This window comes from Miscanthus floridulus, chromosome 2 (assembly GCF_019320115.1).
Source record: "Miscanthus floridulus cultivar M001 chromosome 2, ASM1932011v1, whole genome shotgun sequence".
Lineage (NCBI taxonomy): Eukaryota > Viridiplantae > Streptophyta > Magnoliopsida > Poales > Poaceae > Miscanthus > Miscanthus floridulus.
The window spans coordinates 153,099,324-153,117,056 of NC_089581.1; the positions used below are offsets into that span (position 1 = coordinate 153,099,324).

Sequence of the window (17,733 nt, forward strand, 5' to 3'; positions counted from 1 at the left end):
TGTCTCCTTCCAGTAAATCTCTATCTCTGGATCTTTGTCTACTTTTGATTTCTTCTAAGGTCCAGATTTGTTCTAGCTGACTTTCTATATGCCTAAGATCTTCTAATTCCTCAGGAGAGAGATCTCTGACCTCAGCAAGACCTTCCAATCTAGTGAACTCTTTGGACAGAGCAACTTTAGTTCTATTGAGATCAGCTATTTCATTAGCAGCCCATCCCCTGATAGTCCTTCTAAGAGTTCTTATTTTGAACTGCCACCTATCAATGCTTTTAGTTAGAGAGCAGGGAGTATTCCAAGCTTTTTCAACTACTCCCCTAAAGAATTCTTTCTCTAACCACCATTTCTCGAATCTAAACCTTTTCTTACCAAAACAGGAATTCTCGCCAGCGTTAAGAAGTAAAGGGTTATGATCACTGGGCAACCTATCTAATGCTTTAACAGCAGCAAGGGGGAAGGCAGCTTCCCAAGAGGTAGAGACAAAAAACCTATCTATTTTAGCTAAAATCCTATGGTCTTGATTATTAGTCCACGTAAACTTCTTGTTAGCAGCACTTAACTCTATCAGCCCCCACTTGCTAACCCAGTTATTGAACAAATCAGCCCATCTATGGTTAATCTGACTATTACTTTTATGACTAGTAAATCTGACTAAATTGAAGTCTCCACCAATGAGGAGAGGTCCCTGCCAAGAGGTCATTAAATGTTCTAATTCGTCAAGGAAATCTATTTTCCTATCCTCATAAGCAGGACCATAGACCACAGTGAGCTTCCAAGCGAAATTCTTCTTCTTATTGGTAAGCATCACATTAATAGAGAACTGAAGAATATCTACAACAATCATAGTGAAAACATCTGAGTTAGCCCCTACTAGAATACCCCAGCAGCACCTTGTGCCTCAAAGTGACACCAATTAAAAGGGACATTTCAAGTTAAAGATTTTAAAAAACTAGAGGAGAATTCCTTCTTCTTGGTTTCCATAAGGCCCACAAAATCTACATGATTATCTCTAATTTTCCCTACCAAAGCAGGAACCCTATCAATCTTGCCCAAGCCTCTAATATTCCATAAGAGACCTATCATTTCTTAGATTTTTTGTTTTTTTTCTAAGACCTACTTTAGACCAGCCCTGTTCCTGATCTTCTATTTCCTGAACAACACTACCCGTCCTGGTATGTTGCTTATCAGAGCTAACAATCTGAACAGAATTCTCTATGTTTTCTTCTACCCTCATTCCTGAGTCAGAAGCCCCACAACAGGAGGTATGTTTACATTGCAACTTACTATCATTACATCTCTTGCTATCAATCTCTATCATTTGATTCACTCAATCAGAATTTCCATCCTGTATAATTATGCCAATATCCTTGGCAATAGACAGTAAATGAACAACAGAGGTAACAGTAGAGGGTTTTTATTACCTGCGTTATCTTCCAGATTCCATTTCCTTTTTACTTCCTGAGCTTTGTCAAGCATAGTTCTTCCATCATCAATATTCCTTGAGCTCCTCCTCAACGGTAGGACCGGACCCCATTGCTATTTCTTCACTAGCCTCTTACCCCTCTGACGCCCAGCCGGTCTTGCTTTCTCCAGATCTTCAACAGTCAGTTGCGATGATTGCACAGGCAGTATCTCAGTAGTGGGGCCTAATCCAGAAACTTCAGAAGTTATATTGTCTACATTCTCCATGCCTTGACTGAGTTGAATTGGAGAATTATGATTCACTCCCTCTCTGATGACCATATCTTTCTTTTGATGCTGCATTTCATAAATCCATTCTTCTGGAAGATTTACCAACTCAGCTTCTTCTTGCAGGTTCAGTGCAATGAAGTTGTCAGTGGATCGCCATTGTACAATGTAGAAACCAGTGTTTTGTGAATATATATATATATATAGTCATTTTGACTTACTGTTTCTCATGCTGCTGCTTGCAGGTTCAGTGCTCTCTTTGGTGTTGTATATTTCACATACATACGGGAGGAAACAATTTAAGAAGCCTACTCCGACACGCCTAAAACAAAACGACCAGCTGATGACGTTGGGAAGGAAATCTCTGTGGCCCCGTTCGGCTGGCTGAATTTTAGCTAAAACTGGCTGAAAAACACGGTTCTGGCTGAATTGTTGTGAGAGAAAAAATATTGTTCCTGCTAAAAAAAGAAGCCGAACAGGATATGGGGTAAGCCGAAAGGGAACAGTGTTTTTCAGCCAGCAGCCAAAATTCAGCCAGCCGAACGGGACCATAGAGATTTCGTTCCCGATATCCACGTCATCCGATATCCACGTCATCCGATAACCCACGAGCCGTTGGATCGAGTAAACTCACAATATGGGCCATCCGATTGCGGATCGGTTCGGGTTTCACCCATTACGCCACCAGCACGGGCATTTGAGAATCATCAGGAAACCGCACGTCCGTTTCGCTGGCTCCGTCTGCTTCCTGCCGCGCCCGAGCCCCCCACACGCGCCAGGGTGGCCGGAGCCATCATGCCCGCGCCCGGAGCGGCCGAGGCCGCTGGCCTGGCACGTGCGAGCTCCGTCGTCGCCTGTCAGGAGCCACCTCGGGCCTGGCTCGTGCAGGCTCCACCGCTGTTGGCCTGGCGCGTGCAGACTCCGCTGCCGCCAGCCAGGCGCGTGCGGGAGCTTTCACCGCTGCCAGGCACACAGCCGACGCGCGGGCACTGATGTCACCACGAAGAAGGTCTGGACTCGGTCCTGGTTGTTGTCGTTTCGATATGAACAAGAACACCCACCATGTGTTCGTTGAAATGCCAGGAGGAGAGAGCTGCGCGCGTCGCGGGCGCAACGCAATGGCGAAGCAGCGCGCCGATGAGTTCGTTGTGCCCATCCCGCCGGGCCCAAGCCTTCTTCTGACAGAAGCGAGATGGCAAACGCGAAGCCAGAGCCGAGACCGAAGATGGCGGCTGGAGGCGATATGTTGCCCTTCAGGAGAAGCGCAGCTGCTGCTGCGGTGGCGGTGGCGGCTTTGTCTTCCTCTGCGCCTTCACTAGACACACGGAGGTTTGTGCTTCCCCCACGTCTCTGAAAAGAGCCCAGTTCTCGGCTCCCGACAATCTATCTGATGATACACGATTAACGGACTGCGTCCACAAAGGTTCCTCCATTGCTCATGCTGGTTCATGTGCTACATGTCCATAGTCTACACTCTATCTGACAGCAAACCAGAAATAATTAAAGACGGAAAGCAATCAATGATCGCTGTATCTTCCTGTGGCCTTCTCCAAATAAGCTTGCAAAGCTCCTAGAAGAAAAAAAATCAAGGATAGAGTGAATCGGCTGAGTTCATCTTATTCCCCTTTTTATTGCCTATGCAAACATCACGCCATCACATTTCATAGTTAGAATATTTGTTTGTTTCCACCGCTGCATCATTTATCCGGCGTTAACGCAGTGCCCACTGTGTGTCTGTGAAAATGCCAAACGGCTGAAACTTACAGACATACAGGTATGGACATTTTCTTGCCTTTTGGTACATGACATCTTTATCTGTTCAAGTATGCTTCCTATAGATATTTGACATTGCTACGTCAGTTCACTAAAGTGAAAAATCATGTGCCTGTGTATACTCTTAATCTAAGAGAATTTTGATCAACTCACTATATGATGATGAGCACTGCTCCATCGCACCTGCATGTATAAATTTGTGTACAGATGGAGTTCTTATGCCAAGGTGTGCTCATGCAAAACCATTTCTTCATTGATCTATCCATTACTCTGGCAGCTCTGTTCCTCGCTTCTCTTCTATACAAAACCACTCCATATTGAGGAAGGGACTCCATCTGACAATTTTACCTGGTAGTTAGTTTGCAAGATGGCTGCTTTTATGATAAGTTACTATCTACTAGCAGTGAATTATGTATAGATGTTGCTGAAAATAGATCATGTAACTAGATGTGTAGCTAAAGAATAGCTTGTGCTACAAATGCTCTGAATAAAGCCATCTTTGCATGCCCAAAATTGCAGTCTTCATGTTAGACCTCGGATATATCTTATTTCTATCGTTCTACCCTGTATTCTTATGTTGAAATATGCTTTCAGAAAATCTACAATTGATGAATTTCTGAGATATGCTTTCATCGTCTCCTTCAGGCTTTTTCCAGCATCCAGATACAATCATATATCCTATTGCTAAAATACATTTATCAAACTACAAGAACTATAGCTGGATAACATAGAGACTATTTTCAGCATCTCTCAAAGATGTTCAATATAAGTGACCTACAATTTTGACTTTTAAGTATGCTGAAGGTCTTCTAAGCATAATGATCATGCCATATTCCCTATTTGTTTAAGTCAACCTTGCAAAAACTATAGAATCATATATGTTCATTAGTTAGCTTGTGTCACACGTATATGTCTGTGAACATCAGAATCTAGCACCTCTTCCTTCTACATAGGAGTGACCCCCCTTCAGCAGGTACAAGGTCCATGTAAATTCGATCATTTATTATTTATTCTTAGCCTATAAACAATCACCGAATTCTACGTAGCCAAATCCCCAAATTATGCATCATTAAAGGGTGTACCCAGTGCAGAGAGCTCCCGCTCTGTGCGGGATCTGGGGAAGGGTGTCAGTGGCAAGCCTTACCCTCGCCTGTGCAATGCGAGGAGACCGCGACTCGAACCCGGGACCTTCCGGTCACAGGCGGTAAGACTCTACGGAGGCCCGCCCTTTGCTTCATAAAAAAGAAGCAACCAACAGGTCGGGGCAACAAAAACGCATGACCAAACTAGATCAAAATGGTATGCACTCTACCTTGGCGCGCTACCGCGCGTTGCTTTCTAAGTTTCTAGTGAACACTAAACAAAACCATATATATACTAGTCTATCCTGATTTTTTTTTAAAAAAAAATTAAGCTCTCTGATAGACCTATTGAAGCTTAACTCCTGGAATCCTTGCGAGCAAATCGCCAATGACTAGTTTTGGTCGATCCCATTGAACTTTGAACGGTCCGCCACCACACAATATGCACATCATATGCATTCATAATCTTGTAAACTCATAGAAAACTAAGTAGCACCAGATACTATGCAATAAATTTTGTTGGTTATGTATTGTTGTTCTCTACCACACTAGATCTGTATTTGAGTATTTGACATTGTCAGAATAGTTACATGCTTTATAACACCGTTTTTGTTAATTACAATCCAACCAACTAGTAGCCTCTCTGTTTCTCCTTTCCGCTTTCTTCTCCCCCTTTCTAAATCATCTCACTCTGATATGTCCTGTTCGAACCGCGTTGACTGAAACAGTTTATTGTGCAAGGGTGTGGTGTGGGCCATGGGCTAGCTCGTATGCAGGTACCTCGACCCATCTGGCCCAGTTAAGAAGAGCAAGCACACAATCCGCTAGAAAAGGCCTACACGCGCACACCTCTAACTGCTAGTTTGGATACACCCATTCGGCCATTCCTCACAGTAATGAGAGGGAATTGAGGTGAAAATAAACCGATTTTCTCTTCAATCCCCTCTAAATCTCATGGGGAATGATTGGTCCAAAGGAGCCCTTAACTTGAGAGCTAGTATTTTCTGACTCGGTTTGTGAAGCCTGTATTCAGGTCTTGCTTGGCTGGACTTGTGTCCACCCTAATCCACATGTATTGAGACTCCACATGTATTGAGATGAATTGAAGTAAAAAATTTAACTAATTTATACTCTAATACACCATAACATAAGTGGATTTAGGTGAATACGAATGCAGCCAAACAAGCCCTCAGGATTATGCTGAACGTGGGATCTCTAAACTCTAGAGTTGGTTCAACACCACACCAGTCACCATATACACACGCATAGGTATAATAGGTACATGAATTCTACATACAAATTAGTATATACGTACAAACATATGCATTCATATATGTCTCTTGCCATAGAAAAGATGATAAATAATATTTTCACTAAGAAAATATCACTTGTTTTATGCTACTTTAAAAAAATCATAAAAATTATAATTGTCATATTTCTAAGAGAAAGATGGTTTTTTAATATTTTCAATGAATAGAAAATATTGTACACTCTATATTTTTGTATATGACCCATGGGCTTGTTTGGTTCAACTTAACTCTGATGAGAATAACAGAAAAAACAAAAAAAACACCATGCATTTTTATATTGTTTTCACCATGCAAGCAAAAAAATATTGATATTAACATTGCCGCTGCAGAATCAGGAAATGCGGCAATGGAGCCGTGGCTATATAAACATTGCTCGATCTCGAACAGCTAAACCAAACATAGCCTTAATATATTGGGTCATTGCTATGTGTGTTATTGGTGATCAGCATAAATGGGTGTGTGTCCTACCTTATCTTTGAAAAGTTAAAATTAAAGCACTCTTTATCAAAGACATGTTGTACAACCTCATGCATTTTAAAATCACAATACTTAGCACAAACTCAAGGTTGATTGTTCTTTAAAAGCATAACAAACTATAATTTCCTTCTTCGACGACGTAGATTTGTATTTGCTATTGTCATAGTCGTTACACCATAAGTTCATAACCCCGTCTTAATTATATATCTTATAATCCAATCAACTCGTATCCTCTGTATATGTTTCTATGACTATTCATGAAAAGTCTTTAGTTGAATAGTATTCACATTTAAAATAAAAACGATTATCACAAATAGTAGGTAGCTTTTTTCACATAACGAATAGTAGGTACCTAGCATAGCATAGTTAACAACTTAACCTTTTAATTTACTACAGCAATTAACTTTTAAATTTATTACGTCATATGTAACACATATAATTGAACATCTTGTCACCTTCACCTTTTGCCTCATGGATCCAAAGTGTACAACCATGGTGATCCACTTAAGGCCTTGTTTGGATGTTGTCGGATTCAACTCAATCCACATGTGTTGGGGTGTAAATTAGTTTAAGTTCCACTTCAATCCACCTTAACACATATGGATTGATGCGAATCCAACTACGTATATGCAAACAAGGCCTAAACGCATGCAGTGCATATGTTACGGTGAAAGTGCATGGAGCATGGTCATCTTCGTCACTGTGCCATGATTCTAATCAATTTCTTTTGACTACCATACTTATACTTGAGTCAGAGTCAGACAATGTAAAGTGCATGGTCGTCTAGAAATCACGGCTACAGCGTCTAATAAAATATTTCACTAATACTATACTGCATACATGGTCTGAAGTCAATAACAAGTCCACTGGTGCACTGGCGTGGCAACACTGCGCTATCTTCTATCATGACTTTAGCAATCAGCTTTTCCTCTTGACGAAGACAAATTTTACTAATCTCGCAAGAGGCGCATAGGGTTCTAATAATCTAATCGTAGGTTTATTCGCTAGTTGCTACTTCCGTCCTCAGCAAAATTCCATCAGCAAGAGTTACTGAAGACAAATGTTAGCCCGGGTCGAAGCACGGCAGCTTGGCAATGCGATGCTCATGCAAATGCACGAGATGAAAGCATGCAGCTAGCGTCGGTGGATGGTCAGATGGCGTACATCCTCTTGTACTCCTCCTCGACCCACTCGCCCTCCGACATGCCGGAGCAGGAGAAGGAGCGGGAGCGGCTGAGCCTGTTGCGCTTGATGGTGCGAATCCGCTTGGCCTCGATGCGGTGCGCGATCACCCAGTAGAGCATGGTGCCGATGGTGGTGGCCAGGATGGTGGTGCCCATGATGGTGACGGACACGGCCAGCCATCGCTCGGCGCGGCCCACGACCACGAACGACAGCGCCAGGAAGGAGACGCTGATGAGCACGCAGGCCACCCACATGAGCTTGTTGATCACCGCCATCATCTGCTTCTTGGCCTTGCCCTCGATCACCACCACCGACGTCTGCACCACCACGACGGCCAGCGAGATGAAGAGCGACACGGAGTCGAACACGAAGAAGATGATGAACGCCGTCTGGTGGGAGATGTTGGCCTCGCCCAGGTCCTGCCCGGGCGCCAGGCTGCCCGGGTCCTGCACGTACTCCCCGGGCACCGTGAAGATGCCCGCGAACGCCACCGTCGCGATCAGCACGGCCACCACCGTCGTCGAGTTGATGGCGTTGTTCAGCCCTTCCTCGTGCAGCTTGTTGATGCGCTTCGCGATGCCCTGCATGCGCACGCGCGTCTGCCGCGTCTGCTCCAGCTGCGAGTGCACCTCGTGCTTGATGTCGCTCACCTGCTGCTTCAGCTCGCGCTGCTGCTTGTTGACGCCGCCGCTCGGGCTGATGGCGCGCGCCGACTGCACGCCGTGCTCCGCCAGCAGCTCCGCGGCGTCGGTGTTGCCCATCTTCTCCGCCGTATCCAGCGGGGTCTCGCGGGACCGGTTGATCGCCCTGAGGTCCGTGTCGGGCATCGTGACCAGCCGCCTGATGATCTCGTGCCGCGCCTTGCGCGCGGCGATGTGCAGCGCCGTGTTGTCCTTGTTATCCGTCTGGTTGAGCAGCACCGGCTCGGCGCCGAGGAGCGCGTCCACGAGGTCCAGCCGGGTGCCCTTGGCGGCCATGTGCAGCGCGGTCTGGCCCTTCTTGTCCGTGCGCAGCGCGATGCTGGGCTCCGCCTCCAGCAGCGCGCGCACCACCTCCACGTGCCCGTTCCGCGCCGCAGAGTGCAGAGCCGTCTTGCCGTTGCTGCGCGCGATCAGCGCCAGGCTCCCGTCCACCTCCAGCAGGAGCCTGACCACGTCCATGTGCCCCTGCGTCGCCGCCGTGTTCAGCGCCGTCGTGTTCGACGAGTCCACCGTCATCGATAGCTGAGGCAGCGCTTGCAGCAGCTCCCTCACGACGTCTGTATGTGCAGTGCATGATGGATGAGACATCATCGATCTCGACTCTCGAAGGGCAATGGATGGCGATCATGCATGCATATGCATGAGAAAGGAAAAGGAATTAAAAACCAACCAATCAATACCTACATCCCCTTGCTTGGCGGCGATGTGGAGCGCGTCGTAGCCGCTGCGGGCCTTGATGCTGGCGGTGGCGACGTCGTGGTACTTGATCATCTCGGCCACCAGGGCCACGTACCCGTACTCGGCGGCCACGAACAGCGGCGTCTCCCCGGCCTGGTTCTGCCTCGACAGCAGCGTCCCGAGCTCCTCGGCGTCCTTGCCGGACATCATCTCCCGCATGGACGCGAGCTGCCCGGCGCGCGCCGCCGCGTGCATCGCGGTGTCGTCCCGCTTCCCCGTCAGCTGCTTCGTCATCTTCTTGCGCCGCGTCGCCGCCTGCGCCGCCCTAGGCGAGTCCATCGTCGCCGGCTGCTGCGGCCTGTACTCCTCGCCGCCGCCGGTTTGGTTCTTCGCTTCCATCAAATCAAACTCCTCGCGGGCACATCGTCAAGACGATGCAGCAACAATGGCTGAAATGACAACCCACGTTACTCCATTAGCGCCTTGCAACATTTCCTCCCGCCTTTTTTCCCCCACTTGCCCAATTTACCTACTACATACAGTTTTTTTTTTTTGGTTTCTCCCAATTCTAGCCTAGGCGTGTCTCAAAAACAAGAACTTTAGCTACCCAATCCCAGCTCAACGTGGAAATAAAATCCATGAACGGAAAAAGAAGTGACGAAAAAGAAGAGACGAAAAGGTCGAGACAAAAATAAAGGAAGTGTGAATGAAGCAATTGTAAAAGGAAGGCATGCAAGTGCCCTCCCCACTCCATCTACACCCACACAAAAGCACCCCAATTTGCGTCAGAAAAACACACATGAATTGGGCTAGCAGTAGCATATACAGATCTAGATAGAAAACGATCGCAACGCGGCTAAGTAACGCCCGTCTCCCAATCATGTCCCCGTGTGTATCCCCGTTCCCTGACGACGCGATGCAATGTAATGCAATCACCGGGGAAAGCTGCCCCAGCACTTCCACCTCAGACCTCGCCACGAAAAGGCAGCCAGGAAGCAGATCAACCGGCAATGGCGAATCGATCGCACGAGCAATGGAACGCATGATGGGCATCCGGAATCCGCGTCCGAAATATAGAATCCGGGACGCCATGCGTGCCCCCCAATCCCCCATCTCTCTCCACTAATAGGAATTGGGCGGCGGCAGGCAGGGCACGGCACGCACACGGCACTCATGGATGGCTGCCGGAACCAAAAAAAAAAAAAAAAAACATACCGGCGTGACGAGCTCTGCGGCGCATCCTCCAGCTCGCCCCCGGCGTGCATGTGAGCCATGGGGCCCCTAATCCACAGGGCGCACAGGCGGATCAGCGGATGATGCGAGGAAGAAGACAAGGGACGACGGGCAGCCCGATCGTCGTTAAATAAATCCCAAGTTGAATCAACATGAGCAGCAGGGATGGGGAAACGGAATCGAATTCCTGGATTGTTTGTTTTTTTCCCGCTTTTGTTTGTTTATTACTTGTTATTGAAAAAAGTTCTCTCTGTCTGCTCGTTTTCTTGTGCCTAAATTAAGAAAACGAGCATGACTAATTGTGAGCCGTGACGTGGATGCATAACTAACGCTGATTTAGAGCTATCGTTGAGATGCACTTCGGTGATCGCTGCAAATGTTAGGTGACGACCGATTTTTGTTTTGTTTTGCTTCGATTTCTTCGGCTCGCTCATGCTAATTTGGTTCATCTTCTGTTATTTTCCTCGTGGTGTTTGTATTTTTTAAATTTCTGTGAATGTCATTTTCGTGTTCATCCCGGCCCGAGGGTTCACATTTTTCCACCACCTCTTGATTGGGTGATGGGCTGATGGCGGAGCGACTGTTTTGGACGAGAGCTCAGCTCAGCTCAGCGCCGGAAACAAAAGGTGGGCGTCGACCGTCGACCGTTGACGCGGCACGAGTGCAGTGCAGCCTCATCCATTGACGTTGGCAACGAGATAGATGCGCCCGACGCATCAACGGCCGGGACGCAGGCTACTGAGCGATCGGACGGATATCCGTTGCTCGCCGACCAGTTCAAAACCGGTGAGGCGACTGGTACAGATCGTGCCGAGATTTCGCTGTCGGCGGTCAGTTCAGCTCAGGAACTCTGCACCGGTAATGACAGCAAACAAACGAGATGGACAACTGACAGAGGAATGGGAATTATCATACATTCATACTGGTTGGGGTGTTTGGTTCTCTAGTGGCTCCTAAAATTCATGTTATATTGAATGTTTAGATACTAATAAAGAGCATTAAATATAGATTAATTATAAAACCAATTACATAGGTGGAGGCTAATTTGCGAGACGATTTTTTAAGCCTAATCAATCTGTCATTAGCATATGTTACTGTAGCACCACGTTGTCAAATCATATACTAATTATGCTTAAAAGATTCGTCTCGCAAATTAGTCGCAAGTTGTGTAATTAGTTTCGTAATTAGTCTACATTTAATACTCTATGCATGTGTCTAAACATTCGATGTAACAGTAATTTAAGGAGCGTATGTAGAAACCAAACAGGGCCACTATGGCGTTGTTTAGATCCTCCGTCAAAACTTTACGTCATGTCCCATCGAATGTTTGACACATGCATGAAGTATTAAATATAGATTAAAAAAATAACTAATTGCATAGATTGCGACTACTTTGTGAGACGAATCTTTTAAGCCTAATTAGTCCATGATTTGACAATAAAGTGATACAGTAACACATGTGCTAATGCCAGATTAATTAGGCTTAATAAATTCGTCTCGCGGTTTAATGACGGATTCTGTAATTTATTTTTTTATTAGTCGATGTGACACACCAAAACTTAAAAAAAAAAGCCTATATGTTATCGGCCATGAATGAGTTCATGACATGACATGACATGTATTTATTATGTCTTTTCTGAAGGAAAAGTTCATGGCAAATACGGCTGGGATCAAAAGAACGTTCTTCTGTACTAGTACAAACTACTCCAGAAAGCCTGCACTCTACATACATAACATACCACAAAGGCACAAAGCGTGGGCTTTAGGTGTAGGAGCTTTAGTTTACAAGATTCGCATATGCGTAAAGCTCCAAAGCGAAATCTCGTGCTGGTGGTGGCGCACTGACGGACGACCTCCAGCTCCAGCTTCCATCCATCATCTATCCGCCCCCGCGTGCGAACTTCGTCACGAAGGAACGAAAATGACAGTAACAATTGTAAAGTGGCCATTCTTTTGTTCGGCGGAGCGAAAGCCTCTGTTGCTTTGATCGCTAGTGTTTCTTTCCCCTCGAGCCTTTCTGAAGTGTGAACTGTAAAAAAAGTTCAAAGGAAATCTTACTACGCTGGAACTTAATGCCACTCATTATCATTACTAGTAACAAACTTGCAGCCACCATCTGCTACAGGCACAGTGTGGTTTTCACCTGCTAATCAACCTAGCTAATCATCCAATGGACCAATCATTCATTTTACAATAAGCATTGACAGCGAGTAGACAAGTCAACTGATGAGTCTACCGTCAGTGCCTTCAATTCACACGGCTTTAACGCTTTGGGTCATGCGTAAGCGTAACCACCACCTCTGTCCTCTGGTGTCAGTTTCCTTCTAGATCCTTTACAACCTGACGACTCTCCACGCATGAGGTTTTCAGAATCCAGACGCTGGAGTGAGACGAACGGCGATCAAGATGCCGCGAAGCTCTCCTCTCCCTACCCTACATGGCTAGACGATGCCTCCTCCTCATTGCCCGTCTCCATCAGTCCATCACCATGTCGTCCAACTTCCAAGTGCACTGCAGCCCCAGGGTGTCCTGTCCTACAGAGAGAAAGAACACCTAGCAACGGAATATCAGAACGTCAAATTTCTCACCTCTCGCTCTCACGTGCTGTGGAAAACGACTGGAAAAAGGCTATCCCTTGCTGCTGTCTCTTCTCCATGGACGCGTCTCTGAGAGCAAAATATCAAAACAAGGGTATCCAAATATATCATGCAACTGTCATGAGTCTGATCAAGGCCATGCACAAGGAGCACACAACATGCTGCATATAATAATATACTATATAATCTGATGACAAATCTATCTGTAAGTAGTATACAACCAAGACCGTCGCCTCCCGCCGATTCACGAACAAGGGGAATGGCAGTTTACACCAGCTTATTGGAATGTACAGAGTTAACCCCTAGCATCTCAAGGGTTGTGATGGATGTTTATAATATACATTTGTGTCGTATCACTGCCAAAAGGTTTGAAGGAACCAGCTGAACCGGGTTCATATGGCGTAAATACGGTCGATCTCTGAATCCGAGAACTCCGAATTGTGCTGCCATGAGTTTGAGCCGCTCCTCCTTGTCGACTTCACCCTCTTCCTGATTTTACGTGTGCGCTTGGACTTCACCACGTAATATGTCATTGTACCAAGCACACCGGCCATGATCACCCCACCTATCAGGGTCACCAGAAGCGCCGCCCACTTGAAGTGCCGCCCCACTACGATGTACGAGGAGGATATGAACGCAACTGTCGTGCACACTGAAGCCAGCCACATCAGCTTGTTGATGATCTCGATCACACGCCTCTCTGCTTTGGTCTCACCCCTAACCAGTGTTATCTGGACCACCACTACTGCTAAAGATGTGAAAAGGGCAATGGCGTTGAAGATGAAGAAGACCTTGAAGGCTGCTGCATGCACAGCTATTGCTACACCATCGTTGGTGTTACCGCCAGGCACTGTAAAGATTGCAGCAAATGCCACTGTGGCAAAGAGCACCGCCACAACAGTGACCGAATTTGTTGCATTGTTGATGCCTTCCCTGTGGAGTTTCCTTAACTCCTTTGCGATACCATAGACATTTTTGTTTGTTTTTCTGGCCTGCTCAAGCTGAGTATGCACATCCTTTTTTATCTCTGTCACTGTTTTTCTGAGCTCATCCCGAGGCTGATTCAGATCATTTGCTCTGACTGCACCAGCACGGGATAAACACTCCTTTATTTCTTGAGACTCCTCTGACAGTGGAAGGCCCTCGGCTATGTCGAATGCAGTCTTCCGATCCCTAGTCAATGCATTCACGTTCATATCTGGAAGAAGCAGAAGCACATTTACAATCTGCAAAAGGAGAGAAGCCTGTGAGCAGACAGCAGAACAATATTGCATTTGCAAGCAAAGAAACTAAATAATCATGCTAAAATTTCTACACTGGATAAACAGGGCAGGAGAATACCTCTGATCTTTTCTTTCTGGTTGCAACATGCAAAGCTAAGTTGCCATTTCTGTCAGGTAGCATGACTATTGCCGGATCGGCATTCACAAGAGCTTGAACAACTTCAGGGCTAGTTCCTTTTACTGCCATGTGTAGAGCAGTCTGACCTTTCTTATCAGTCCTCCGAGCAAGCTGGGTATCAGCATCTAGCAAAGCCTGCACGATTTCCACATGCCCCTGCCGAGCAGCAAAGTGCAAGGCATTCTTTCCATTTGCTTTCGATAACTCAACCAACCCAGAAACTCGCTCCAGCAGCAGGTTCACCACCGCAGTGTGGCCTCTAATCGCCGCAGTTATGAGAGGAGTCACATTCGATTGGCCAAACGTTTTCCCAAGGGATGGATCATGATCCAGAAGTACCTCGACAATATCTATGAACAGATGTCAGTACTCCACTTTTTGTCTATATAAAAGAAGTATAGAGAAAAACTGAAAATGGAAGCAGGCTTGATACTAGCTAGTGATAATACACTACAGTCAGTATACACTATCAGTAATTCAGTATAGATTAATTCCAGCACCAGACACTGGAAGACTCACAAGTAAGAGAACAATTAATCAAGTATAGTAACAAATGAGCCATGGAGATTGATTAAATAGTTACAGAGTACATGTTCGTATTAAAAGATTGATCAACTTACAGAAACAAGTGATTGATCTTTAGTAGGACTTGGAATCAGAAGTAATTTAAGACGCCATGGATTTTTACGTATGATGATGCTCACCTCTGTGGCCCTCTCTTGCAGCGACGTGCAGAGCATCGAATCCGGACTTGGTCTTCCTGGTGAGGCTGTCCTTGTCGGAGTGCTTGAGCAGCTCGACGACGATGTCAAGAAACCCCTTCTCGGCGGCGATGAGCAACGCGGTGGCCTCCATCTCGTTGGCCTCGTTCACTATCGCGGCGCGGATCTCGGCGACCTCGCTGTCGAACTCCTCGCCGGTGCCGGTCATCTGCGCGTCGATCTCGGCGATGATCTGGCGCACGGCCTCGAGGTCCCCGCGCTGCGCGGCGAGGTGGAGCTCCGTGTCGTTGTGGCGGCCCGTCACCTGCTTGACGTACTTCTTCCGCCCCGCCTGGTCCATCCGCTTCCCGGAGTTGGAGAGCACTAGCACGGGCGCGGCGGCGGCGGCGGCCGTCGGCGACGGCGACGGCGACGAGCTGTCCAGCCGATTGCTGGAGCCGGACATGACCAGCACGGGCCCCCTCACGGGCGCCGGCGATGACGCCGGGGAGGATTGGTCCAGCCGGTTGCTGGAGCGGGACATGACGAGCACCGGGCGCGCGGGCGACTGGTCGAGGCGGTTGCTGGAGTGGGACATGACCAGCACCGGGCGCGACTGCGACGGCGACCCGGCCGGCGACTGGTCCAGCCGCTTCCCCGAGAAGGACATGACGAGGCCTGGGCGCTTGGCCAACCGCGGCGGCGACTGGTCGGGCCGCTCCCCGGAGGCGCCCACGCTCGACGCCGGCGACGGCGCCCCCTCCGAGCCCGGCGACGCCGGCCCGATCTCCAGGTCGGCCATCCCTGCGCGCAACCCAAGGTGAGCGATCCCTCAGCGAACGATCGACAGAACTCGAATCGGGCCCGACCAATCAAGGGTTACGAGGAAGTGGCGGGCACCTTTGCCGGAATCGGCGGCCATGGCGGTCGTCGTCGGGCGGCTACGGGCGGGCCGGAGGCATGGGAGCGGCGGGAATGGGCGGTGGGGAGGCGAGCCGGGATGGCACGGAAGCGACGGGGTGGAAGAGGAGGAAGGCGGAGCGCAGAGGGCGACACGGACGGGAGGGATCGCGCTCGGCGCTCGGCCTGGGGTGGTGTGGGGTGGGCTCGCGTCGCGGTCTTCTCTGCAGTGTATGTGTATGTGTGTGGTGTGTGACGAGGGAACGGGATTGGCAACAACTACGGCACTAGCATCGTCGTCGGTTTGATGATACGAAGACTTTTATTTCTGGAGGAGGATGATGTTAAGGCGGAGATAGTGTTGTCACCGGTTAATAATTTTTTCCGGTTTTGTCGTGGGATCTAGCTATAATCAAGGACTATGAATAATAAATTTTAGACCGGTCTTTCTCATTCATGATGGCAGAAAGAAGAAGAATGAAGATAATACAAAGAAGAAGTTTCTCAACTCCATCTATATAAATATTGGTCATTGTTCGTTGGCATCTATTTTCAAGACTTTTGCTGAGTATTTGCCTGTATGGCCATTCACGCTGTAAAGCGTCGTATATGTTTGGTTTTGAAATCTGGAGCTATTCACAGCGTGGGTATCACTTAGATGAAAATCAGTTTTTGAATATTTATATAATCCAAAGTGTCTGTAGCGTGTCCGTATATCCGGCTATTATCTAATTTAATCTTCTTTCGTCGAAAAAGAAAAAGATGGAACGGGATTGCAGCGGCGTTTGGTTCTTCGGTTTGGTTGGGTTGGGTTTCCCGGCTTCCGCTGTTGTTTATGTGGCTGGGCCTGGTGCGCCGGGCCACCTGCCGATATGCGTTGCATATGGCCATCTGTCGCTTTCCCCACGAATAATTATCTCTCCTGTTTTCGTGCAAGTGCCTGTCAGGCTCACATGAGTTTGTTAATACTACGAGATGAATACATCCGTGTAAACGTAACATTAAGTATGCGGTAATTCACTGTTTTTTAAGAAACTAAAACATCCATATACTGGCCCTGTTCGCTGGTCTGAAACTTGACTGAAAAATATTATTTCCAACTGCATTATTGTGAGAGAAAAATATTGTTCCGGATGAAAAAAGAAGCCGAGCAAACCGAATATAGATAAACCGAACAGGGCCATTCACGTGTTTCATTGCAGCTAAAATCAAGTAGTAATCTTAACATATACCACTACATTCTAAATTTAGGTGCGTAGCAAATACTATGTATCTTAAACAGTTAGAATGATATACAACTTGTAATAGATGGAGTAGTATTTATCATAGTACGTTATTTCTATGCTAGATCCGTACATTTTTAGCTTCGTGACGTCACCGCCATCCTTCTCCTCCTTTGGTCCATCCATCACTACAATAGGGCTGGAGACTTGGAGCCAGTGATACTTTTTTTTTTCAATTTTCCAAATCTAGCAACTCTTATACGTACCAGCTTTAATGAACTTTACTTCTTGTTAGGATCAAATTACCCAGAGGATGCTGGTGGAAACACAGTGGTACCACAACATGTCGGTGGTTGGACACTTCAAATGGTTAGCATAGAGAGGTTTGCATAGCTCAAACGATGTTGGCATCACTAGCTCAACATAGGAGTAGTGAAGTCAGCATAGATAAAAGATGGTGGCAAGCAAAGGCCTAGCAAAAATAGCAACATGATAGGCTAACAACACGGGTCCTGTTCGCTTTGCTGAAAAACCATGGCTGAAAGTACTATTCGCTAATTTATTATGAGAGAAAAACATTATTCGTTCGCTGAAATAGTACGACTCATGACACAAGCGCATAGGGCCACAGTCTCTAACGTAGGCATACACCGTTGACCTTCCATGTACGTACAACAAACTGAGCCCTTGTTTAGTTGGCCACCGATTCGGCGCCCGCCGGATTTTCTGGCCTGTAGCAACTACTGTAGTGTTTTGTTTTTATTTGGTAATAATTGTCCAATCGTT

General features: G+C 47.0%; 2 protein-coding genes across 2 annotated transcripts; both read right to left on the reverse strand.

The window, feature by feature from the left end:
• Positions 1-7,160: 7,160 nt before the first annotated feature.
• On the reverse strand, positions 7,161-10,320 carry LOC136540160 (ankyrin repeat-containing protein At5g02620-like). The gene is made up of 3 exons (XM_066532162.1): positions 10,108-10,320; positions 8,895-9,341; positions 7,161-8,771 (listed from the first exon to the last, which is right to left on the reverse strand). Exons 2-3 carry the CDS (start codon positions 9,289-9,291, stop codon positions 7,480-7,482), a joined length of 1,689 nt encoding a protein of 562 aa, XP_066388259.1. The 5' UTR covers positions 9,292-9,341; positions 10,108-10,320; the 3' UTR covers positions 7,161-7,479.
• A 2,564-nt stretch (positions 10,321-12,884) lies between these two features.
• LOC136533440 (ankyrin repeat-containing protein ITN1-like) lies at positions 12,885-15,963 on the reverse strand. Its single transcript, XM_066525992.1, has 4 exons — positions 15,725-15,963; positions 14,828-15,628; positions 14,064-14,473; positions 12,885-13,948 (listed from the first exon to the last, which is right to left on the reverse strand). The coding sequence occupies exons 1-4, from the start codon at positions 15,744-15,746 to the stop codon at positions 13,115-13,117; spliced, it is 2,067 nt and encodes a 688-aa protein (XP_066382089.1). The 5' UTR covers positions 15,747-15,963; the 3' UTR covers positions 12,885-13,114.
• Positions 15,964-17,733: the final 1,770 nt, after the last annotated feature.

Excerpts from the sequence above, each read along its gene's own strand:
- LOC136540160 (XM_066532162.1), bottom strand. The coding sequence starts at position 9,291 with ATGGAAGCGAAGAACCAAACCGGCGGCGGCGAGGAGTACAGGCCGCAG. Across the intron at positions 8,772-8,894 it reads CGCCAAGCAAGGGGATGTAG|ACGTCGTGAGGGAGCTGCTG; the intron begins GTATTGATTGGT and ends CTGCACATACAG.
- LOC136533440 (XM_066525992.1), bottom strand. The coding sequence starts at position 15,746 with ATGGCCGCCGATTCCGGCAAAG. Across the intron at positions 15,629-15,724 it reads GGCCGCCGATTCCGGCAAAG|GGATGGCCGACCTGGAGATC; the intron begins GTGCCCGCCACT and ends GGTTGCGCGCAG. Across the intron at positions 14,474-14,827 it reads TGCAAGAGAGGGCCACAGAG|ATATTGTCGAGGTACTTCTG; the intron begins GTGAGCATCATC and ends ATCTGTTCATAG.